The sequence below is a fragment of the Garra rufa genome, chromosome 2, assembly GCF_049309525.1.
Source record: "Garra rufa chromosome 2, GarRuf1.0, whole genome shotgun sequence".
In the NCBI taxonomy this organism is placed as follows: Eukaryota; Metazoa; Chordata; class Actinopteri; order Cypriniformes; family Cyprinidae; genus Garra; species Garra rufa.
In genome coordinates, this window is record NC_133362.1 from 45,140,203 (window position 1) to 45,165,634 (window position 25,432).

The 25,432-nt window shown below is 36.1% G+C and overlaps 2 protein-coding genes across 2 annotated transcripts in view; one reads left to right on the top strand and one right to left on the bottom strand.

Annotated features, from left to right (window-relative positions):
* arfgef3 (ARFGEF family member 3) overlaps positions 1-15,216 on the bottom strand; it is a 91,600-nt gene extending 76,384 nt beyond the window's left edge. The window contains exons 1-5 of the mRNA XM_073834268.1: positions 14,960-15,216; positions 12,004-12,059; positions 11,578-11,655; positions 9,444-9,575; positions 9,040-9,108 (exon numbers count right to left, since the gene is read on the bottom strand). Coding sequence (XP_073690369.1) covers positions 9,040-9,108; positions 9,444-9,575; positions 11,578-11,655; positions 12,004-12,059; positions 14,960-15,044 — 420 coding nt within the window. The 5' untranslated portion in view covers positions 15,045-15,216. The remainder of the gene's footprint in view (positions 1-9,039; positions 9,109-9,443; positions 9,576-11,577; positions 11,656-12,003; positions 12,060-14,959) is intronic.
* Positions 15,217-16,055: 839 nt separating this feature from the next.
* On the top strand, positions 16,056-25,432 carry fbxo9 (F-box protein 9). Its single transcript, XM_073834269.1, has 13 exons — positions 16,056-16,190; positions 16,768-16,842; positions 17,921-18,043; positions 18,214-18,271; positions 19,637-19,733; positions 20,153-20,283; positions 20,366-20,480; positions 20,597-20,715; positions 20,796-20,886; positions 21,256-21,351; positions 21,448-21,541; positions 22,390-22,544; positions 24,957-25,432. Exons 1-13 carry the CDS (start codon positions 16,188-16,190, stop codon positions 25,063-25,065), a joined length of 1,266 nt encoding a protein of 421 aa, XP_073690370.1. The 5' UTR covers positions 16,056-16,187; the 3' UTR covers positions 25,066-25,432.

A 25,432-nucleotide genomic window follows, 5' to 3' on the forward strand; every position in this document is an offset into this window, starting at 1 on the left:
CATTTCGGTTAATTTTCCTGACCGACAACCGCTGCTCGTTATCCGATCATTAACCGTTAACTGATAAAATTAGAATAATAAATTCGTTTAAAATAAAAATAGAATGCACGAGTATCTGTGATGATACATAAAAATACAAGCAAATGTTTTATTTTAACGTGCAAACAGCAGCATACAGAGCAACAACAAAAACTGCATTCATATAGACCCTTTTACAGCCCACGTGATCAAATAGTTGCGCGCGCATTTTGGCAACGGAAGTGGTGTTGTTCCCCACTGGCTCTAACGTGTTAGCAACTAAAGTTTATCAAAACGGTTTCCCAGCATCACAATGTCTGGTTGTTGTGTTTACGGTTGCACTAATAGGTATTCCACCAAGGGGCTTAAGTTTTATAGGATTCCGACAGGATCACGGCCGTTTCAGAAGAACCGGTGGCGCCTGTGGCTTGAGGCGACTATAGGGATAGTTCACCCAAAAATGAAAATTTGATGTTTATCTGCTTACCCCCAATGCATCCAAGATGTAGGTTACTTTGTTTCCTCAGAAAAACACAAACGAAGATTTTTAACCAAAACCGATGCAGTCTGCCAGCCTTATCATGGACGTGGATGGGCACCAAACCTTTAAAAGTAAACAAAAACATGCACAAACAAATCCAAATTACACCCTGCGGCTCGTGACGATACATTGATGTCTTAAGACACGAAACGATCGGTTTTTGTGAGAAACTGAATAGTATTTATATCATTTTTTACCTTTGATACACAGCCACGTCCATCTGTCATGTGCACGAGTTTGGCATCAGTCACGTCACATGAGCACGCGCTTCTGGCGTAGAATACGCAAACGCCGTAAGGGGAAATCAGGGAAAAGTCCCGGATGAGTTTGCGCAAACTAATGTAATCTTTTAGCTTTAAATCGGTTTAAACAATCAGGATACGCGCAAGTAATTACCATTTTGAACAGCCGCTATACCCACAATCTCTGTGCTCTGTGTAAACAATGAGTGTCGTATACATGCGACAGATCGCTTCCGGCGTTTGTGACGTGACTGATGCCAAACTCGTGCACATTACAGATGGACGTGGCTGTGTATCAAAGGTAAAAAATGATATAAATACTGTTCAGTTTCTCACAAAAACCGATCGTTTCGTGTCTTAGGACATCAATGTATCGTCACGAGCCGCAGGGTGTGATTTGGATTTGTCTGTGCATGTTTTTGTTTACTTTTAAAGGTTTGATGCCCATCCATGTCCATGATAAGGCTGGCAGACTGCACCGGTTTTCGTTAAAAATCTTCGTTTGTGTTTTTCTGAGGAAACAAAGTAACCTACATCTTGGATGTATTGGGGGTAAGTTAAGCAGATAAACATCAAATGTTCATTTTTGGGTGAACTATCCCTTTAAACGTGTTGATTTCAACACACAAAACTCTGAGTCTATGTCATGGTATTTGACGTTCTGCACATGACCACAGACAACGTATTCATAAGCATCCAGTGATTCTCTCGGGTGTAACGTTACACGCTCGGTTTCTCAACTAAATACGTATCTGGCCACTGTATATTTGGCCATCTGCTAACGTCTTCTATCCACTCCACTATAGTACACGGATCTGGTAGCCGGATACCATTTGATAAAGTCAACTTTTCCAAATAACTTTCTCTGTGTTGCTTAATCCGCTCGCGTAGCTTGACACACTGCTGATTCTCGCCATACTTCCGTTGCCAATATGCGCGCGCATACGTTGCTACGTCATCATTGTGTACAAACAGTAAAAGGGTCTATACTCAAATTATCACGCATCAGCTGCGCTTCTGAGAACAGAGAAAATCAGAATGAAATAAAAAAAAAGAATAATATAAATAGGCCTACACTAAATATGTATAAATTAAATAACTACCTAATTAAGATGACAAAACTAAAACGCACTGAATCCTTCTATGCGCTTTGAAGAAAGGTACCGGTCTTGTTCTTCTCGTCGGACATAAAAACATATAGCAGGCCAGCCAATACCTCAGTTTTTAACATGTGGACATGCTACACGGATAGACTGGGACGCTGTCTGTTCACTCTTAGATCCGTGACAAAAACACTTCACAAAAATCCTTTCAATTTGCGGTTCGGGTCTTTTCATCCACTAGTCATATGTGGAGAAACGTGTTTTCACAGCGTTCAATAGCCAATCACAGACATTTCTGTTGATTACATTATAGCAATGGCCAATCAGAGGCGGCTATGTTACGATCCTCTCACCACTCAAAGTGCCGGTTTCAGTTCTGCTGAATTCTATACCTCCACGAACTCTCTCATCAAAACAAAGAAAGTGTAGACATGATGTAAATAAGAGATTCATTGTACAGAGTAAAGGTTATTTTATTACTTTTTATTAACTTCTTTGTGAGATTGCGATTAACTACAGTAATGTATGAGTGCTGACAGAGTAATGACAGCTTTCCAGTGATTGTAAGGGGAGCGCGCACTTTTTGGACTATAATTAATTCAGAATTTGAATACATTTATTCATGGATTCATTCTCTGGTAACCCAATATCGCCATTGCCATCGTGTTGCATATAGGCTACTACATGAGTTACACAAACTAAGAGAAGGTAAAGCAGGTGCTTACTCAGCAAAATATGTCTGAACAGCCGCACTGCACGTGTCCACACGCGCCCGCGAGTAAACATTATATTTTTCATTATTTTATTTTTCATTATATTTTTTATATTTTTGATTTTTTATCTACTGGTATTTGATAGAATCCATGAAGCCATGTATCTAAACAAGATGTACAGGACCTCCGGCAGAAAAATAGGCCCACAACATTAAAGACCCAGCAGTATTTTTAACTGTGGGCATGGGCTACTTTTTTATCCCGGTCTGCACCAAAACCATCTGGAGGGTTAGCTGCCAAAAAGCTCATTTTTAGTTAGTTTAGTTGACCATAGAAGCCAGTCCTGTTTGAAGTTCCAATCATGTCTGACAAGCGAATATGCTGGAGTTTGTTTTTGGGTGAGCCAGGAGTGAGACTCAATTTATATTTTAAAAATGAAACTGAAACCGCCAGTAGGTGGTGGCAAATCAATGTCTTTGTGACGGAAAAAATTCATAAACAAAACAGCGCTGTGTCAAAGACTATACAGTATATGCGCAGCGGCTCAGCTGTGACTTTGTTTGGAACAATTTTTTTTGACGAAATGTAGTACAATCCGATAACAGTGTTCCTTAAATGTAATTCACTTGAATATTAACTTTTGTATAAAATCCAAAAAGTATAAAACTGTTGTATAAATTTAATACATTTTAATAAATTTAACTTTTATAATCAATAAAAACTTAGTCTTAATTAATCGCGATCTCACAAACTTGCATTTTAATTAATGAAACTCTCTACATTGCATACTAAATTTATTATTTACATCGTCTCTACACTTTGCTTGTTATAATGAATTACAAAAACTGCAGTCTACTTTCACGATCTGTGCTGTGAGGAGCATTTCTATTGGTCTGTAGGTATTATGGCCAATCGCAAAAGACGGTATTGCGCAGACAAATATTCTTCTACGTTTTTAGTCTACATTGCGCTACGTTTATCTGCAGAACTTGAATGGATAAAATAAAGAAATCACTTTAATTTCTAAATAAACCTGACCAGTTCGAACTGAAATGCCGCGACTCGAAATTCACTCTCCCCCACCATTTCCAGCCCTGCACCTAGCAAAAACATCTGCCTTATACAAAATCAGAAGACAAGAGTCTTGTAAAATGCACCTCTGGTAAATTGAAAACCACTTGCTTTGATATTCTGTTATCAAGTGCAATGAAATTCAGACATTGAAAGCGTCTAAATACTTAATGGGTCTGCCGTATGACTGGACACGCTCTGTCAGAAAGTGCTTGCTTCAGCCTCATTGTTTATGGCTAGCTCCCTGGGGCTCTTTGGAACAGACCTGGGTGAAAATCAGAGAAGTCTGGCACGACCAGACCCATTTACACATGATGCTGTGCTTTTATGAGCTGTTTATGGCCTACCAGGGGCAAGATAACAAAGTTAGAAACACAAAGGAGGGGGAGGAACCCGATACACACAGACACAGTTGGATCTGATCACTTAGCATGCAACTGTTTGTGTTTGTGCAAATACAATTTGCATAATGAATCAAATCTGCATGGTGCTTATCTAGGATTTCCCATGACATGACAATCCCTAAATTGAAAAAAGAAAACAAAAACAGTGGTGTGAAGCAACAGGGGAAGTCCCAAATGGCCCCATCACTGCATTATGAGGCTTAAAAATGTGACAAAGATGCAGATCAGCTCATTATACACAGTCAGCTCATGGTCTGGTGTTTTCAGTTACTGCTCTAATTTGTAATAAGAATAATTTATAAATCAAAAGACAAGCATCAAGGTCTCCTCTGAGGTTTTCTGCAAAAACAGAAGCTCTCAAGTATACGGTGCACTATATTCTCTACAGTGATTATTTGATCCTCTGCTGATTTTGCATGTTTGCCCATTGACAAGGAATGATCAGTCTATAATTTTAATGGTAGCTTCACAGTGAGACAGAATAACAACAAAAAAATCATTTCAAAAAAGTTATAAATTAATTTGCATTTTAATGAGTGAAATAAGTATTTGATCCCCTATCAATCAGCAATATTTCTGCCTCCCAGGTGTCTTGTAGACCTACACAAGGCTGGCAGGGTTTCTGCAGATATGAACAAGTGAAATTTAAGACTTTTTAAGACCTTTTTAATACCACCTTATATGAAATTTAAGACCGAACCTGTAATGGAAATAGATATTATATTACATGCATACATGTAATATTTAATGTGTTTAATGTAAAAAGTAAACACAATTTCATGGCTGTCATAAATTAAATTTATTACTACGATATACAGTGAACTTTTCATATCAGCAGATACTATTCCACACAAAATATCCCCATAAAAGTACCACTAGAAATATCTGATGTAAAAAAAAAAAAATTCTGAAGCAATATTTTCATCAGTGCTCTATTAGCTTTTACATCTTAAATCTGCATATTTGATTTACCTTTATAAAGGCCTTTTTTTACTTTTGAAATGTATGCATTACCTTTGAAATGTATTTTATGAATTTATCAATAAATTCTAAATGGCTGTTAGCAGTGAGATTACATAATTTACACTGCAAAATTAAAAGTGAGATTAAAGTTTTAAATACATTTATTGATTTATAAATATATACATTAGAAATGTTGGGTGTGTGGAGGCATACTTTTAAACACTAAACTACCAGCAGGTGGCGGTAAGTCCCTTCGTTAGCGAGTTATTTCAACTGATTCGAGCAAAACGCTGAATCATAGCAGAACGTTGCTAGGAGAATGCTTCTGCTAATGTTGCATATTGTCTAATATGTAAGTAACTACTTGACTAACTACATTTTTATTGAGCTAAAATTAATGTAACATTTGTAATTGTGAAAATTTTCAGCAAAAAGCTCACTTGGTATATTACTGAACTATATCATGTTATAAATAAACTATACATTTTAAATTTTTACCTCAGTGTGTTTCTTTAGAGTGCTGTTACATTCATTTGTTTTAAAGTATGTCACAAATAGACCAGAAATACACTATCCATTATCAATTTCTGTTTACGTTGAATGTATTAAAATATGAATCTTTCTTGCCTTTCGATGCTTCGCTAGTTGTTTTTGTCACTTCAGTTTTAATCAGGCGGTTTGTTCGGTCGGGCAAGTAAAAAAAAAACATTTTAAAAGTATTTCGAAGGCTGGCGGTCAGCTAGCTCGACCTATATTTATTATTATTATTGATAACATTATATACAGAAAAAGGTCGTTTGACCTGTATTCTGCTACTGCGATTCTGAAGACGCAGTAACTTCCACAGTGGGAGAAAAAAATCTAGTTGTTAGCAACTGGCCTTAGCCAAGCCCTATATTCAGTTTTTTCAAGCTAAGTGTCGCTAAACTTGCACTTCCCCATAGCTAAAAAGTTAAATCCATTTTACTTCTGCGGTACAATCCGAGAGAGACTCGCGCCAATAACAGAAAGCTGATTGGCTATTGCATGCTGGTCTCATTTGTAGTTTAAATACAGCAAATTATATTTGGAATTGTGAAATAAAGAACTACAACACCACGGAAACAACAAAAAGAGAATTTAAATGCGCATTAGAGGAAGCGTTACATGGACATCGGAAAAAATAAGACCTGTGTAAAATTATTTAAGACCTAGAACAGCGAATTTAAGACTTTTTAAGGCCTAAAATTTTGATTTTTAAATTTTAGACTTTTTAAGACTTTTTAAGACCCCGCGGAAACCCTGGGCTGGAATGGGCTACAAGACCATCGCCAAGCAGCTTGGTGAGAAGGTGACAACAGTTGGTGTGATTATTCGCAAATAGAAGAAACACAAAATAACTGTCAATCTCCCTCGGTCTGGGGCTCCATGCAAGATCTCACCTCGTGGAGTATCAATGATCATGAGAACAGTGTGGAATCAGCTCAGAACTACATGGGAGGATCTTGTCAATGATCTCAAGGCAACTGAGACCATAGTCACCTAGAAAACAATTGGTAACACACTACGCCGTAAAGGACTGAAATCCTGCAGCGCCCGCAAGGTCCCCCTGCTTAAGAAAGCACATTTACAGGCCCGTCTGAAGTTTGCCAATGAACATCTGAATGATTCAGAGGAGAACTGGGTGAAAGTGTTGTGGTCAGATGAGACCAAAAACAAGCTCTTTGGCATCAACTCAACTCGCCGTGTTTGGATGAGGAGGAATGCTGCCTATGACCCCAAGAACACCATCCCCACGGTCAAACATGGAGGTGGAAACATTATGCTTTGGGGGTGTTTTTCTGCTAAGGGGACAGGACAACTGCACCGCATCAAAGGGACGATGGACAGGGCCATGCACCGTCAGGGTCATTGAATATGGGTCGTAGATGGGTATGACCCAAAACACACGGCCAAGGCAACAAACGAGTGGCTCAAGAATAAGCACATTAAGGTCCTGGAGTGGCCTAGCCAGTCTTCAGACCTTAATCCCATATAAAATCTGTGGAGGGAGCTGAAGGTTCGAGTTGCCAAATGTCAGCCTCAAAACCTTAATGGCTTGGAGAGGATCTGCTTGTTTCACTCATTAAAATTCAAATCAATGTATAATTTTTTTAAAATGTGTTTTTCTGGATTTTTTTGTTGTTATTCTGTCTCTCACTGTTCAAATTAACCTACCATTAAAATTATAGACTGATCATTTCTTTCTTTTTAAAATTAGCAGGGAATCAAACATTTTTCCACTCACTGTATATATGTCTCCCCCTATATCTTCATGCTAAATTTCACATTTTAAGCTGATACTTACGAAACTTCTATCCAGGAAAATGACCACACACCTGTCTAGGGGGTCGCATCCCTTTCTTAAGAATGTATAATAGTAATTTTTTTATAATAGCTGATTTAAATGTTGAATAATTTGACAATGTCTGGGTGAGTGTAGAAATGACTGTGATCATGGAGACTGTGAGATGGATCAGCAAAAATAGTGATACAATAACAACTAGTATCATGATGCATAAATACCTTCAAATCAACACGGCAAAAAATGCTTTTCTTACTTAGATTCTTAAATATTCTTACATCTAGAAGGATTTTCTAGACAAGTAATAATTATTTTCTTGTTTTCAGAAAAAAAAAGAACAAGCAAACTTAGAACAAGCAAAATTATCTGCCACTGGGGTAAGCAAAAAAATCTTATTTCAAACAAAACAAAAGACAATTTTTCTTACCCCACTGGCAGATTATTTTGCTTGTTTCCAGCAAAAATGCACTTAATTTTGACTTGTTTTTTCTGAAAACAAGACAATAATTTTTACTCGTCTAGAAAATCCTTCTTGATTTAAGAATTTTTTAATATTTTGGTTGGAAACAAGACAAAAAATCTAAGTAAGAAAAGCATTTTTTGCAAGTAATTATAATTAGATTATTTTTAGTGGTAATATGCTTAATTGTTGTCCTATTGACAGAAAAATAACCCTCAGCAGAGGACACAAAACTAAGGGTTCAATAGCTATCACATGTAGGGGTCCATATGAGGGTGACCACTGTACAAGTTCACAGTGTTCTGTAAGGAAGCTCTTATTCTGTTCAGGATGGACTATTGCAACACTCTCATGGAAGGACTTCCAGTTGGTTCTATCAAACCTCTACAGCTAATCCAGCATGCAGCAGCAAGAGCAGTCTTTAACGTAAACATAAAATTCAAGGGACTGATGTTTGCCTACAAAACCACCACTGGTTCTGCACCCCTATACCTTAATTCACTACTTCACTTATGTCCCCTCCAGAAGCTTTCATTCCACAAGTGAACAGTGCATTGTAGAGTCATCCCAAAAAGGCACAAAATCACTTTCCCAAACGTTTACTTTAACTGTTCCCTGCTGGTGGAATGACCTTCCCAACTCAATCCGAGCAGCTGAGTCCTTAGCCATCTTAGAGAAACTGCTAAAGACAGATCTCTTGCATCAACACTTGACCCTCTAACACTAGAACTTTCTATTCTGCTTCTATTCTACCTACTTATTTTCCTTTTAATTATTAAAAACAAACAAAACTTAACCCTTTAACATAAATTGATCTACTTGTTTAATTTTTTCTCTACTTTAAATAAATATATAAAAGAATAAAAATAAACAATAACTTGCTATTATACTGCGTTAGACTAACCAGGCTCTTATTTATTGTTTTGATTGCTTCTATTGTCCTCATTTGTAAGTTGCTTTGGATAAAAGCGCCTGCTAAATGATTGAATGTAGATGCAAATGTTGGACCCAAAATGCTGTGATACCAACAATACTGCAGCATAGTCCTCGTTAAAGCACAGCATTACAGCGCAGCAGCCTTTAAGAATAGATGCCCTTTGACAAGGACTTTAATGAGAGGGTTGCCAGATTCACTTTAGATTAGCAATTTCCCATTGGCCATGTCAATCTGTCAGTTAAACGCCAATAAAGCATGTCTTACCTCAGCAATTCTCAAGATGTTGTGCCCATTGATCTCAAAGGTAGAGGAGTAGGTGACACAAAGCAGGACCTACAACACAAAGAACTACAAAACATTAGGCATTTGATCTAACAGCCGCTCGGCAGCACCTCTAACGGAAATAATTTAACACTTCTGTATTAAATAGGAGATCTGGAACACAGTGTGTCAAGGGACACATATGTGCCAGTAATGCTGCAAATCCATCCAATTAGACTACAGGTGCAGGCACTGAATTGATTAAGCCTGCTAGATGCGGCATATTATTTTTGACACAGACTATTCCAGCTTAATACTGGCCAAACATTTTCTCCACAAACCATTTCTAACAGAGCAGACATTTGTGATCTCACACACTGATGATGAAGGTTCAGACAGGCACGGACCTTCATGACCTCGACCTGCAGGTCTTCATGTAGGGTGGGCGTCACCCTGATGGCTCCCAGGATCTGACTCAATAGCTGCTTCTCTGGAAGCTCTGTTTCCACAGCAACAAAGCAATCCTCACAAAGGATCTTCTGTCAATGCCACAGAACAAAAAACATGCACATTTCTGAGTAAAGTATGAACTCAAAAAAAAAACCTTGCCATGTTTGAATTATAAATATATCAAATGTATTTTTACATTCTATAAAAAAATGTAAGTAGTTGCATGCAAAACCTGCCATAAAAAAACTATAAAAATGCTATGAATACGGTAAAAACTTGTTACAGCAAGTTACCTTACTCTAGTCAGTGAAAAACTGTTAATAGATCTAATTGTCTAAAACCTATTGATCTAAAATGACATTTCATGTAATGAAATCTAATTCATTTCATGTAATTTTACTGTACAATAATTTTATATGTACAGTTTCTGGAAGTGAAAAATAACAAGTAATCTTATCACTGCAAAAAATGCTTTTCTTACTTAGATTTTTTGTCTTGTTTCCAGCCAAAATATCTAAAAATTCTTGAATCAGGAAGGATTTTCTAGACAAGTAAAAATTTGTGTCTTGTTTTCAGTAAAAACAAGTCAAAATTAGGTGAGTTTTTGCTTAAAACAAGCAAAATAATCTGCCAATGGGGTAAGAAAAAAAATCTTATTTCAAGCAGACAACTAGATTATTTTTCTTACCCCATTGGCAGATTATTTTGCTTGTTTCAAGCAAAAACTCACCTAATTTTGACTTGTTTTTACTGAAAACAAGACACAAATTTTTACTTGTCTAGAAAATCCTTCCTGATTCAAGAATTTTTAGATATTTTGGCTGGAAACAAGACAAAAAATCTAAGTAAGAAAAGCATTTTTTGCAGTGTATAATTTACAGTGTACAAAAAAAATGTTTTCCTTACTAATTTTTTGTCTTGTTTCCAGCCAAAATATCTTAAAATTCTTAAATCAAGAAGGATTTTCTAGATGAGTAAAAAAAAATTCTTGTTTTCAGAAAAAAACAAGTCAAAATTAGGTGCATTTTTGCTTGAAACAAGCAAAATAATCTGCCAATGGGGTAAGAAAAGTAATCTTGTTTTCTGTTTGATATAAGATTTTTTTGCTTACCCCATTGGCAGATTATTTTGCTTGTTCTAAGCAAAAACTCACTTCATTTTGTCATTTGTTTTTTTTTCTGAAAACAAGAAAATAATTTTTACTTGTCTAGAAAATGATTTAAGAATTTTTAGATATTTTGGCTGGAAACAAGACAAAACATCTAAGGAAGTAACGCATTTTTTGCAGTGTGGATAGGTTTTTCACTGAAATAACCATGTTTCTCCTTACTTTTTCCCTATAAGTTACGTACATTAGAGTTCTATGTAACATTCTATGCTCGTAAATTATTTATTTCATTGTGTTAGTGTCATGTGTGTTACCATGATGGTGTTTTATAAAGGTTGAGTCAGGTCACCATTACTTTTACAAAACTTTTAGAAAAGTCAAAAGCAGCTTTACGGTGTTAAACAGAAAGTAATGTGTAGATAATGCAAGAGGACAGTAGTAAACAGTCAATTTTTCAGTTAAAGTCAGTTCATCATTGATTCAGTGATTTATTTGTCCAGCTCAGTTCAACTCTCTTCTAAATCAAGTTGACAATATTGCCAAAAAAAGTATATAGGTATATTGCCATCAATTCAGTTAATAAAATGTTATTGTTGTTTTACTGTAAAATTAAATTCAATCTATAAAACTTAAAATATTTCTATAATATTTCTATGGTAAAGTTCAGAAAACCATAGCTGACAGATTTTTTTCCATAAATTTCACTGATTTTTTCACTGACATGTTGCTGTGCAGTTGCTGAGGTGATCTGTGTGGTTGCTAGAGCATTGATTTACAGTTGGCAGTGTGGAAGATTGCATACTGGCCAAATAGAAAAGCGTCTCTACTAATATTCTGGTGCCAAGATACAGTCCTTTCATGTTTATAGCTGAAACACTGCAAAACAACTTAAAAGTCTAACACAATTCAGTCTACCTAAATCATTTTTGTCTGTAAAATGTATGTCTTTTAAAACCGTAAGATGTTTTTTAGTAAAAGCGCACCTGCATTCCAGTAAGGGCAGTCTGAGCCAGTTTAGTGTTTTTAGACTCCAGTGCCAACTGAAGAGGGAATAAACACTTCTCTCTGCACAAAAGTAGTTCACAGTTAACACACCAGAACATGAAAGACTTTGCACTAAAGTATTTTCTAATGTCACTCTTACTCCTTCTGATGATTCAGAGATCATCTAGATAAAAGCATCTGCTGTATGAATAAATATAAATAAACCTAAGACAGTAACCCATTTCAAAAGTATATAGTCAATATTTATTAATGCACTGAAAAATGTTTAAAAATTGAAAATGTTATGCAAAACTTAATAGATGTGCTTTTCATGGATTATGTCTGTATGGATCATGAATATTATGTGAGAAAGTATGTCCAAGAAATACAAACACTGACAAATATTGTGTATGGAATCAAAACACTTGCCTGAGTTTAGACGGTGGTATTTTAACTGATCCATTCTGAGCCTGAAGGGTTTCTGCACAACCGCAGGAAAAATAAGAGAGTAAAAAAAAGGTTACATAATATTAAAAAAACAGCAGACAGATAATAAAAAAAATCTAAACAGTATGAAATCAAATTAACATATGAATAAACTTTGAAAAACCATTCCTAATCATTCAAAATGAAACAGAAATCCCACAACCTCACATTAGAAAACTATTCCAGATCAGGCCTTGCTATACTGTCATCGGAGCTATTCATTGATCCTGTAAAATGAGCCAGAGCTACCCAGCACAGCATCAGTTTTGACCCCCTCATTGGTTGGCACAGCATGACTGACAGTCTGTGAGATATGCAATGCAGAAACACTGAAAGGTCAACTGAGTTCTTGAAGCTCTACATCATCTTAAACCATAGCGTAGTACAGAATTAGAGCTGCTCTTGCCCATCCACTAAAAGCCTTTTCCTTTTAACACAATGTAAGAACACAGAAAAATAAGCCTAGATCATCTACAACAGTTTGAACATTTGTTATATTAATTCTAACAATACATAAGAATATTTATTATAGCAAATACACTAAAATAATCCATTACCGTTTATTTTCATCAAATATTCTACTACTACTATTGCTGCTACTATTACTAGTACTAACAACCAGTGTTGGGGAAAGTTACTTTTAAAAGTAATGCATTGCAATATTGAGTTACTCCCTAAAAAAAGTAACTAATTGCGTTAATTGCTTGTTTATTTTAAATATAAAATATAAAAAGTTCTATTTTTGGCAAATGTAAAAGCCTTTTCACACCAGTGTTGTTTTTGACAACCATCTTAGATTTAGTCTTAGTCTTAGTCTTTTGGACTAAAATGCTTCTTAGTTTTAGTCAAATTTTAGTCACTTCTATATGTGATAGTTTTAGTCCAATTTTAGTCGACGAAAAGTCAGAAAGGTTTTAGTCTAGTTTTAGTCGACGAAAAGTCAAAAAGGTTTTAGTCTAGTTTTAGTCAAAAAAAGGGGAAAAAGTAGTCTTTTAACAAATTAATGTAGGTCAGTAAGTATTTTGCTGCTGGGTAGTGTCACTTATAAGTTCTGAAAATAGCAGATCTATAGTTCAACACAATGTGAGCTTCCGGATCGACTAATTTCACCAATAATTACAATGATGAAGGAATGTTTTAGAACATAAAAGACAAACAAGGATGGAATGCTAAAACGGCTTGCCATACTAGTATAGCAAAGAGTATTTAATGCTAAAACGGCTTGCCATAGCGTCAGATACTTTTTAAGTTTTTATTGGCATGCACAATAAGCAGAAATGTCATGCATTTTAAATGTCTGACGGACCACCCACTAACATTTTCGTCTATTCTCGTCTCGTCAACGAAAACTCACACACGTCTCGTCATGTTTTAGTCATCAACGAGCCATGTTTATCTCGTCATCGTCTCGTTATCGTCATGAAAAAAAGTGGCGTCAACGAAATGATTTCGTCATCGTCATCGTTGACGAAAACAACACTGTTTCACACCAAATACCGCAGGCTTATAGAAAAGTACATTCACATCTGTACAGTAGACCACAGAAGAAAAAATGTCCACTTTTCAGCAATAAAAAAAAGGAAAACAAATGTTAGATTATCTTGAGTAATGTTTGCTTATTACTATGGATGAATTGGATCATCCAGAAAGGTCAGAAACAAAGACATCGGTTAATAAAATGGGATTAAATGCATAAAGGATATTTGTATTATTTAACATATTTAATTATTTCAGGTTTGCATTGAATTTTACTGATTTTATTAATTTTGAGGAATACTTTATCTGTTTTTTTAGTGAGTGAGATTTTTTTTTTTTTGCATGTTCACATTTATTCTAGAGTTAAAGTAACACCTTATTCAGAATTTCTCCAACATGGGGACAGGAGAGCTTTTAATCAATAAATGGGGTGAAAAAGTAACTGGCATTACTTATTTGAAAAAATAAATCAGATATTTTATTGTCAATTAAAAAAAGTAACACGTTACTTTACTAGTTACTTGGAAAAGTAATATTATTACGTAACTTGCGTTACTTGAAATGCGTTACCCTTAACCCCCAACACTATGAACATTTGTTATATTAATTATAACAATAAGAATATGTATTACAGCAAATACACTGAAATAATTCATTATCATTTATTTCCATCAAAAATTTTACTACTACTACTATCACTAGTACTAACAACATTGCTGCTGTTGCTTTTAATTTATACATTACTGTATCATCTTGAAAGTAAAAAAACAAAACAAAAAAAAACAATGAAAGCATCCATTAAAAAGATTAAATTAGCCGTTAAAACAAAAGCTTCCTTACGGAAAGTTATTTAAAAGTACTGTGTCTTTATCATGCCTTAATAAAGGAAAAATCATGCTAATTTCATATGTACACTAGCACTGAATGATAACCAATATTCATGCATGGCTATACTTGCATGATATTCCACAACAGATGTCCAAAAACATACTACTAATATGGCTATGGGGCTTTTTTTCAGTGTACATTTAGTAAATAAATAGGTTATAGCCTATAATATTTACATAAACACATGCTTCAAATTCCCACAGGTCGTATGCAATAAACTTCCCACTGAAAATAAAACAATTACATTCTATTTCAATTGGCTTTCTATTTCACTCTTCGTGCTGTTCTTTAAACGGATCTGCAGTTTGGCAGCTTATGGAAAACGCATATCTACTGTAACAGCTGTTATATTAGGATTCAGCTGCTCTAAATAAACATCCGTGAAAGGCGGGCACACCTGTACTCTGACGGTATACTAATGTTGTTATTCTCAAACAATAAAACAATGTTTAAACATGTTGAACTCGCGTCCTTCCATGTTTCATCCGCATTATTTATTCCTAAAACTGTAGACGGACAGGTGCATCTTACCACACGCGATACTGCATGAGTCCCGAATCGCTTTATGTTTACTGCCCGATGCCTCCTTCTGAAGCTTTCGTAGAATCTCCTCCATTGCGCTGAAGATGACTGATAGATGTTATGTTGGTACGTAGGGTGGAAATTATGCTTTCAGGCCTCCTGCCTTAGGCTCAGCATCCCTACAGTAAAGATGATTCACTTTAACAACAGTGATACGTCACACTGTACGTCAATTATTATTATAAGCGGGGAAGCCGCTGGTATTTAGTAACATTGCAAATAAGACAAAGGAAATATAAAGGTTTCGACCAAATTAAAGTGGACATCTAGTGTTTCCACGGCTTTCTAATGCAAGCATCTGATTTGTAAGGTGAGCGCGCAGCCCTTGTATCCAGCGACTTCCCTTTCGCGAATTAAATTACGAAAGCTACTATGCCGAAAGATTTCTAATTAATATTCATAAGCCACGCCTTCGGTGTTCAAGGGAAATAGCGCAGCGTCACTATTACCTAATTAATATGCTATGACTTTCAGCTTTGCGATTGGACGGTTACCAAGCAAATTTGCATAATCTAATTCATATTTATTATATAATCTTCGCCATAGTACAAGTATAATAATGTCTTGATTTTCCCGCTAGATATATTAAATGGAGCTAAGGTTCGATTTTACGTTTTATTTTATCCAGAGCCGTTTAGAAACAATCTACAATCAACGGTTCTAAACGGCTCTGATTTTATCTACCCTTTTATTAACAAATTTAACAACATAGAATAAAACAAACACACTGACAGATTATGCCGCTATTCCCGTATAGACAACTCAAGAGGGTTAGAACGCGTGTAAATGCGACACTAAAGCAAAAAGTATGACTTTTAGTGTTTTTGTCTTTTATGGCCACATTAAAATATTTTGATACTAAGTTAGTAAAATAAGAAAAATCAGATTTTACTTTAACAAAAAGTGACGGGATTACTCGTTTTGTACTGAGGCTTAACGAAGAGACAAACGGGGCAGACTTTTATTTTTAAACCACAGACCGGATGTTGTTTTGTCGCAGGAGCTGAAGTGTCTCAGCGAGCTCTCCTGTCACATACTCATCGTGATGGCTGCCGTGTGGCGAGCTCGTAAATTTGCCCGCTGTGTCGTCCGCTTCTCTGATCGTGATCTGTAAAAAAAAATCGCTGAAAGCACGTATTTAAACGCGACATTAAAAGAGCTCGCAAAATAAGCTGTTATGGTCAGTAAAAGCTGTTTCTAAGAATAGCGAGACTGCTAATCAGGTGCTAATATTAGCATGCTAGCAGCCATGACGTGTACTAGTGCTGTCACAAACATCTGAGTGTGTTGTTTTTTTGTTGTTGTTGTTGTTGTTGTTGTTGTTGACCGAATAACAGTCTTAAATAGGTTTTTTTAACGTTTATCGTTTATTAACACATGCATAATTTATTTCTGTATATGTTGACAACATAAGCTAAATTGTGCTTTCATGTTGTTTACAAAGTTTGGAAATCTGCAAATCACGAAACAACTTGACTTGTATTTAGATGCACTGAACTTGATAGTCGATAATTTGTGTTTTGAAAGTTCAGTGCAATGATTTTCTGCTGCTTTGGGTCCTGGTCAGTAATACACGTTGCTAGTCTCTGATTGGTCACTCTTATTTTCCACACCAAACATGGACGAGGTTATAGTTTTTTTTTTAATCAGGGCTTTGTGAGATCTGCGTCACTTCTATTTAAACTATGTGTATGTATTTTTATCTACTTAATATAGAAATATATCATTTAAAATGATCAAATATGTGTTATTTCTAGGCTGAAAGCAACCAAAATACTGATGGCACTATTGAAGAAGGGGAAGATGAAAATACAGAGGATTCTAATCTGCAAGTTAGTGAACCTGATCTCCTCTCCTCTTTTTTTTTAATTATTATTTTTATTTGCAATCCTCTTTATGTAATAAATTGCCTTCAACTGCTTTCACCAAATATACTTAGAATTTAACCTCCACGTAATAGTTATAGAAAACCTGATAATATCAGTCAATATGTGACCAAAAGCAACTGTTTATTTTCTAAATAGACTTTTATTTATCCTGTTTTTTATTGTGCACAATTCATCATTGCATGCTATCAATGGGGAAAAAGTTTGAAAATATGTAATGAAATATAATAATTTTGTAATATTTAATTAAATATGGTAATTTTCTCCATATCTGAAATGATCTCCCTTACTTTTTAGCCCTACCCCTCCAGCTATCCCACTTTATTCTGCTATGGAACAAATCCAAGCAACTCTCATTGGCTCAAACATCAAGTCCCACCCTGTTTTTTTTTCTTTTTCTTTTTGGAAAGCTCAAGACATTTTTTAAAATAATAATTTAAAACCAATTAAACCCAAGGATTTATACATGAAATAATAATAAAAATCTGCACCACTGTCTATAAAATTATTTTAAGCATGAAAACATTTTTTTTTTTTTACTATTTTCTTATAGTACCTTCCTGGAGTTGTGCATAATTCATTGTTGCGTGTTATTTCATAGAAAACATTTAATCAAAATGTATTTTACCCTGACAATGAAATGACTTTCCTCTATGGCTAATGTCACCAAGTCAAGTCATCTTTATTTAGGTAGTGCTTTATACAATACAGATTGTGACAAAGCGGTTTTAAACAGGAAAATAATGTCACCATGTCCTCTTATTATTGAACCCCTCTCACAAGTGGCTCCATTCTATTATGTAATGAACTCTACTCTTTTAGCAGATAAATACGGATAAAATCAAGTCTTATGAAAATCTATTGGATGGTAAAATAGGTTGTGAAAGACATTCTATTGTTGAGTTCAAAACTTCATGAACTGTAAAAGTTGTGAAAGCTCAGTAGTCATAGGGTGTGGGAATCCTGAATTTCTTATGAACAGAATCTATCAGCAGAATTCTGTAGCTGATTTTTGATGTTTCAGATGGAGCTCAGTGTTTTTCGGGCAAAGTGGATGTCTGAGCTTCAACCCAGCTCAGGTGGAAAGAAAAATACCCTCAAAACTGCTGACCTGAGAAGAAAACAGGAAATTGCTAGGGAGGAAAAGGTGTGAGCTTACTAATATTTATAGTGTTTGCTGTTGCACACATCGGATGTACTATGAGAAGAGATCATTACCTGACCAAAATAACTCTGTGCTGTCACAGTGTTGATGTGCAATGTTATACACTTCACTTGACCATGTTTTATTTCTTACTTGTGAATGTGTGCTCATAGGCCCGAGAGCTGTTCCTGAAGGCTGTCGAGGAGGAACAGAGTGGAGCAGTTTATGAAGGTTTTAATTTATTCTTTTAGATTAGACCAGTGTTTCCCGACACAGGGTGCCGTCTTGGCGAGAACAGAAGAGGCGTGTATAAAAGGTCTTATCTGTATGGACCAGGCCCCACAGTTCAGCACACATGTGATTTGGGAATTAGTTGCAAAGTTTAACGATGAGAGAGCAATGAGTGATTTTGTCTTAGTCTTTTGTTTTTTGATTAACATCAAGCACAAAGACGGCAGAAGGAATATTACTTGTGGCCACTTTAAGAGCTGCACGGATCCAATATACTGTTACACAGGTATTTTCATTCTGAACTGTTTACGTTAATTTGAGACGTAAGTTGAAATTTTTCACGGATAATCACCAAACGCAGCCGTTTGACCGTTCAGGTACGCATCTTAAACTAAACGTTAACTTTGCTTGTCCGTGTTCTGTTCCGTCTCTGAAAACAAACACAGAACAGCGCAAATTCTCTTTTGTGCTTTTAAAGGAGTAGTTCACTTTCAGAACAAAAATTTACAGATAACGTACTCACCCCCTTGACATCCAAGATGTTCGTGTCTTTATTTCTTCTAGCTCTGTGTGTACTCTGTTTAGAGATTAAAAAGTATATAAATTGTAAATGTTTTTAGAAAATAACCAATCGTTTCGCTAGATAAGACCTTTCCTCCTTGGCTGGGATCGTTTGAAGCTGCATTTAAACTGCATTTGGAAGTTCAAACTCAGCGGCTCCATAGAAGTCCACTATATGTTGAGAAATCCTAAAAAGTTTTTCTCAAAAACATAATTTCTTTACAACTGAAGAAAGAACGACATGAACATCTTGGATGACAAGGGGGTGAGTACATTATCTGTACATTTTTGTTCTGAAAGTGAACTACTCCTTTAAAAACACGTCATTAAATAAACATTAATAAATCAAGCACATGCCATTTTATGCAAGTCACGTTACATGATTTTACTGATTTGCACGTGAAATTAGGCTTTTATGGAGGAGCGAAAGCGCACCACTGGAAAGGGGGCAGAATCGGGAGCAATAATTATTTTATGCATTTTCATAATCGTTTTAACGGTTCACTTGTCAGGTATAATGTTTGAACTTTATTAGTTTTTACTGTGACAAGAAGTACTTAAAGTGTTCTTCAAGATGCATTTGATTCAACATCTTCATCCAAAAGTAGCAGTCCACATAGGATAGGCTGCAGGGCCTGTAGAGCAGTAGTGTTTGTGTGGGGTGCCACAAATTTTTAAAGAATTTGAAAGGGTGCAGTGACTGGAAAAGGCTTGGGAAATGCTGAATCTGGATCAGACTTATACAACTATATGATGGATTACATAAAGGCTACAAATATAAACTTCTCTATTTTGATTTTGCAGCCATCAAGTACTATAAAAGCGCAATGCAGCTGGTACCGGACATTGAGTTTAAGATCAACTACAGCAGAACTCCTGATCCGGACCGTGGTGGGAACTAGTAAGTGCTCGGATGGTATTTTTACGGTCAGAATATTTATTCTGTTATTCTGAAGCCTTTGTGAAAATGAATATTTTTCTTTATGACATTTTCTCATTTACTGTAATTAATCTGGATGATGCACTTTTTGAGAAAGTACTTTATGTTATGTTTTTTGCATTACAATATTGAGAATGTAATTTTTGTCTATTTTATTTATTTGTTTTTGCATTACAGAAATGACTGGTGGAAATGTGCTCAATTGTCATTAAAATAATAATGTTAAAATGCTAAAAAAAAAAAAAAAAAAAATCTTGATGGCCTTAAAAATAAGCTTAATTTTCTACATGCAAAATACAAGTTCTTATTTCTTTCTTTTGATTTGCCATCTAAAGTTTAATTCCATGATAATATGAATTTTTTATTTTCCCACTCTTTAGCTTGGAAGACAATGAGAAAGATCGGGAGATAGACGATCTACTGACATACTTCCAACAGCAGCTGACACTGGAGGATGACACCATGAAGCTGTGTGAGCCTGAGACAGACACGACTCAGGTGCACATCTCAGGTAATTCTCACACCTTAGCTAGTCTGTCTGGATTTCTAGAGTTTACCCATTGCACTGAAAGTCCATTTTTTCATGTCCACAGCTTTGCCCCTCGAGGTGCTTATGTATATCTTCCGCTGGGTGGTGTCATGTGACCTGGACCTTCGAGCCTTAGAGCAGCTGTCCCTGGTTTGCAGGGGTTTCTATATCTGTGCAAGGTGGGCTCACACACTCATCAAACTTCATAGTAAATCAGCTTCCCCACTAGCATTACACCACTCTTTTCTGCATTAAAAATAAGGTTTGCTATGTGTTTGTGGGTGTCTTATTTCAGGGACCCTGAGATTTGGCGGTCTGCCTGTTTGAGGGTGTGGGGGCGGAGCTGCACCAAAATGCTGCCATTTTCATCCTGGAGAGAGATGTTTTTGGAAAGGCCACGTGTACGCTTTGATGGTAAATGTGGGCTTCTGTGTATTTCTTCTTAAATATGTGCTGCATGTACAGTATTTAATAAAAGTCTGTGGTTTGTGCAGGTGTTTACATCAGCAAAACAGCATACATCCGTCAGGGGGAAGAGTCTCTTGATGGCTTCTACAGGGCTTGGCACCAGGTGGAGTTCTACAGGTGAGCTTTGGGCTCTAAAGAGAAACTCCAGTCAAAAATTGAAAGTTTTTTGTTTTATGAGAAGTTAAAAAAAAAATCATTTCAGTTACTTAGATTCAGTATATCAATATTCACTATCATTATGAAACTCTGGCGGGACAGAGGTGATTCCTGGGAAACAATGCATTTCTTCTACAGACACACAAAAAAGACATTTTGAGGAAAGTTAGGAACCAAATAGCATTGGATCTCATTGATTTTCATTTTATGGACCAATAAAAAAACTGAGACATTTCTCAGAATGTTTCCCACAGAAGAAAGTCAGGCAGGTTTGGAACAACATAATGAGGAGTAAATGATCAAGCTTTGACAATACCTGATTTTTTTTAGGTACTTGCGCTTCTTCCCTGACGGTCAAGTGATGATGTTGACCACACCCGAGGACCCTTTGGTCACTGTTCCAAGGCTGCGCAGCAAGAACTCCAGGTACAGTATGTGACATTGGCCTAAATAAACAACCTCTGCTCTGAACTCACATTTCTAGGCCATCTTTAAATCATTCCTGATCTTCAATTTCCACAGGGTGGATTCCATCATGTTTGGCCATTATCGGCTGTCCCAGGATACGGACAATCAAACCAAAGTTTATGTTGTTGTCTCCAAGAGAAAAGAAGAGGTTGGTTTTCCTGTTCAGGTTCACGGACCCTTTTCTTTAAAGGGGTCATCGGATGCAAAACTTTCACTTTCACATGTTGTTTGAACATTTTTGTGTGTTGACAGTTTGTGTACACAACCACCCTACAATGATAAAAAGCTACCCATCTTTAAAAGTAATATCCCCTTTTTAAAATCAAGTCATTCTCAGGCCGCTCCCACGATAGTTGATTGAGATGAGCAGCTCACCTTAGACCCGCCTTCATCGAGCTGAAACAGTCCGACTCCGACCGCTATTGTGTCGACTCAGGTGCAGAGGAAGACAAGAATGTCTCCGATTGAGGTGTTCTGTTGCTGGATGTAATAATGAACAGAAGTTGTCATTTCCTCTTGACACCTGAGCCGCTAAAGACGCGTGTTACTTTCGTTTTTGAAACGATCTACATGTGAGTCTATGTTCGTGCAAATCATTCTTGATGCAGCTTCACCCACAGCAGAAGTGAATATAAGGGTTTTTTATGCATCTTTGCAAATGGCCTTTCTTAATAATGTGCTAGTTAGCAAGTTTCACCGCGAAATGCAGCTATAGTAAACATTACGGCTCATCATCCCACTGCAGAGAGGGGCGGGGCGAGCAGAGCTCATTAGCATTTAAAGGAACATGCAACAGAATCGGTCACTCTAAAAAGGGCTGATTTTAACAAGGTAAACTACAATTGAGAAACTTTAACCAAAGTATGTTATAGACTTCTCATTAAGACCCTAAAGAATCATATCAGCTTGTGGAAAATGGGCATCCGATGACCCCTTTAACAGCGCTGTTATATTTGTTGGCACTTTCACTAGCAACTGATTGACATCTTTCAACAGAAGGTGGCGGAGTACCAGAGGAGCCGGTTCTGCAGGCGGAACCCAGTCCCTGAAGCAGATCGCTCCTTTCATGTAGGACTGCAGCTGTCCTCTGGGGGGCGGCAACGCTTCAACAAGCTGGTGTGGATCCACCATTCCTGCCACATTACCTACAGGTATCTCACTAATCTGCATTCTCCAACACATCTGATGAGTCCAAATGAAAGTCCACCTGCTGTCTGTTCACACAGTCCTTGAGGATGCATTAATACATCAAAATACTAACTGAAAACCTGCAATGAGATACTGAATTAGTCTATACTAAAATAATAATAATTATTAAAAATTACTTACCTTTACTCATTATTACAGATCTTTAATTTTTCTGTTTTAAAATATGTTCATCTTACAATGAAAGCAAATGGGGACAGACAGACACTGTCAAGCTCCAAATGTCAAAACTTTATCATAGAAGTAGAAGACCCTTTATGTGTAAAACTTTTTCTTTTAACGAAGACTCTAAAGGAATGCCTTAACTAAAGGTGTACCTTTTCGAGGCTTGTTTCCCGAACTTTACCTTAGGGAAGTGGTTTTCAAACTGGGGTATGTGAACAAAATGCTGAGCTTTGCCATTTATTTAATTTTACCCCAATTTAAAGTAACATTAAAACCGAGCATGTATTTCTGACAAGCAAAATGCTGCTTTTATTATAAAACAGGAAAATGGGTGTGCAGTAAACAATCAAACAACATCGAATTATCTCGCTTTGGCAAACCGCGCTGCTGTTCTTTTAAAGTAGATTGGTAGCACATAATAGCAAAGAACAAATATTGACACAGACTGTACATAAAGATTGATTTAAGAAACTCTCTTCGGTACAGAAACGTGCCTGTGCAAGTTATTTTTCATGTTATATGTTACACATTTAGACATTCAGCAGATGCTTTTATCCAAAGCGACTTACAAAAGAGCACAATAGAAGCAATCAAAATCAACAAAAGAGCAATAGCATGCAAGTGCTATGACAACTCTCAGTTAGCCTAACGCAGTACATGTAGCAAGATTTTTTTTAAATAATATAATAAATAAAAAGAAAATAGATTGATAGAATACAACAAGAACAGAGAAGTGTTAGTTTTATTTTTTTCAATAGTAAATTAATAGAAAATAAGTCTAAAAGGGCATGTTTTTTTATTATTATTATAGAATTAGTATAGAGGGTGCTAGAGTTATAGGGTCAAATAAAGATGGAAGAGATGTGTTTTTAGCCGATTGCTTAAAATATGAGCAGGAACGCAGTTTTCTCTGAATATCCGAACGATTGCAAATGTTGATTTTATATAACAGTTCAACAAAAAGGTAATATTAAGTGAGCATTTTACATTTTAAATGTTGCCTACATTTTAAAAATAATATCGTCAATATTGTTTGTTATATTTTCAACGAAACAATAGTTGCAACAAAATCCGCAACAGAACTGGTTTAAGTCTCCAAGCAACAGCGGTGTTTTGTTAATAAAGAAACAATGGTGTACCCCCTGGGGCATTTAACATTCTTCTGAGATCCCCCGCAATATTAAAGGGATCAAATTCTCACTTTAAATTGCTTTACACATGAATTTTTACCTTTTATAGAGGCATCTTTTATGCCGTATTCTTAACATTCTGTTTAGTGGATCATTAATAGTGACCCTGGACCACAAAACCAGTCTTAAGTAGCATGTGTATATTTGTAGCAATAGCCAAAATACATTGCATGGGTCAAAATGATTGATTTTTCTTTTATGCCAAAAATCATTAGGATATTAAGTAAAGATCATGTTCCATGAAGATATTTTGTAAATTTCCAACTGTAAAAACCTAATTTTTGATTAGTAATATGCATTATTAAGAACTTAATTTGGTCAACTTTAAAGGCGATTTTCTTTTTTTTTTAGTTCAGTTTGTCACCTTTTTCACCCCTGGCGAGTTTGCACCTCTGTAATTTTGTTCTTGACTGATCTTTCCATCTAGTGAAGCCTAAAAGTTAAGCATTTCATTTTCAGATACACAAGCACTGATTCGGTTGATATTTTCTTTTTATTGTATTGTGTTGTTGTGCAACGTAAGCATTTGCAAGCATTTGCCGTCACTGAATTGCTTCATATTTCAGCGCTTTGTCAGCCACACTGCTCAAAAATCCTAGTAAAAAACAGACATGTCTGAGCAAGTCAAGACACAGTCAAGAACATATTTGGATATGTTTATCTCAGAGAAGCTGACAGTCTCTACGTTTAATTTGGCTACATGAAATGATTTAGATTGGGCATCTGTGGTTTAGTCAATGGGAATGGGATCTGTTGTTTAAACTTTAATGTATATCACTAAATAAATATTATAATTCTAGAATATATAAGTCTTCTATTATATGATTTAGTTTTAGTGAATTTGGTGGAAAATAAGATATTGTTGCAACCATGGCTGTCATCAGAGGGCATACCAGTTGCGTCTGTGAATTTAAGTGACAGCACTGCTTGGAAAATGACCAAATTTGATCCAGAGCAGTCAGTGACCTTTTGTCATTTCTAAACTTTCTTTTTCTCTCTTAGATCGACTGGAGAGACAGTTGTCACTGCATTTGATGTCGACAAAATGTACACGCCTCTGTTTTTTGCACGAGTGAAGAGCTACACAGCCTTTTCCGAGCGTCCACTGTAGGACGACGAAAGCAATGCATGCAGTAACTCGACCCTTGACCCCTCAAGGTTTACACCTCACTGCCACCGCCGTCTGCTCTCCCTACTGCTTCCAGCCCCAGGCTCTTTCTTATGAATGTACAAGAATGGTGTGACATTTTTAGATTCCTAGAGTCTTAACTGCAGCTCAAAGCATTGTGTTTTGTTCTCATGGTAGTGTAAGATCTGTCTTGCTCATATTGTAAAGATAAAGATACAAAATATATATATATAAGATGTAAGTCTGTAAGAAGTTTTAAGTCGACTGTGATGAATGTTCACTTGTGAATTTCAGTGAGGGACTATGTCTAATGACAACTGGAACACCCAAATAAATGAGCTATATTGCG

Excerpts from the sequence above, each read along its gene's own strand:
- fbxo9 (XM_073834269.1), top strand. Across the intron at positions 16,843-17,920 it reads CAGAGGATTCTAATCTGCAA|ATGGAGCTCAGTGTTTTTCG; the intron begins GTTAGTGAACCT and ends TTGATGTTTCAG. Across the intron at positions 21,352-21,447 it reads CTGCGCAGCAAGAACTCCAG|GGTGGATTCCATCATGTTTG; the intron begins GTACAGTATGTG and ends CAATTTCCACAG.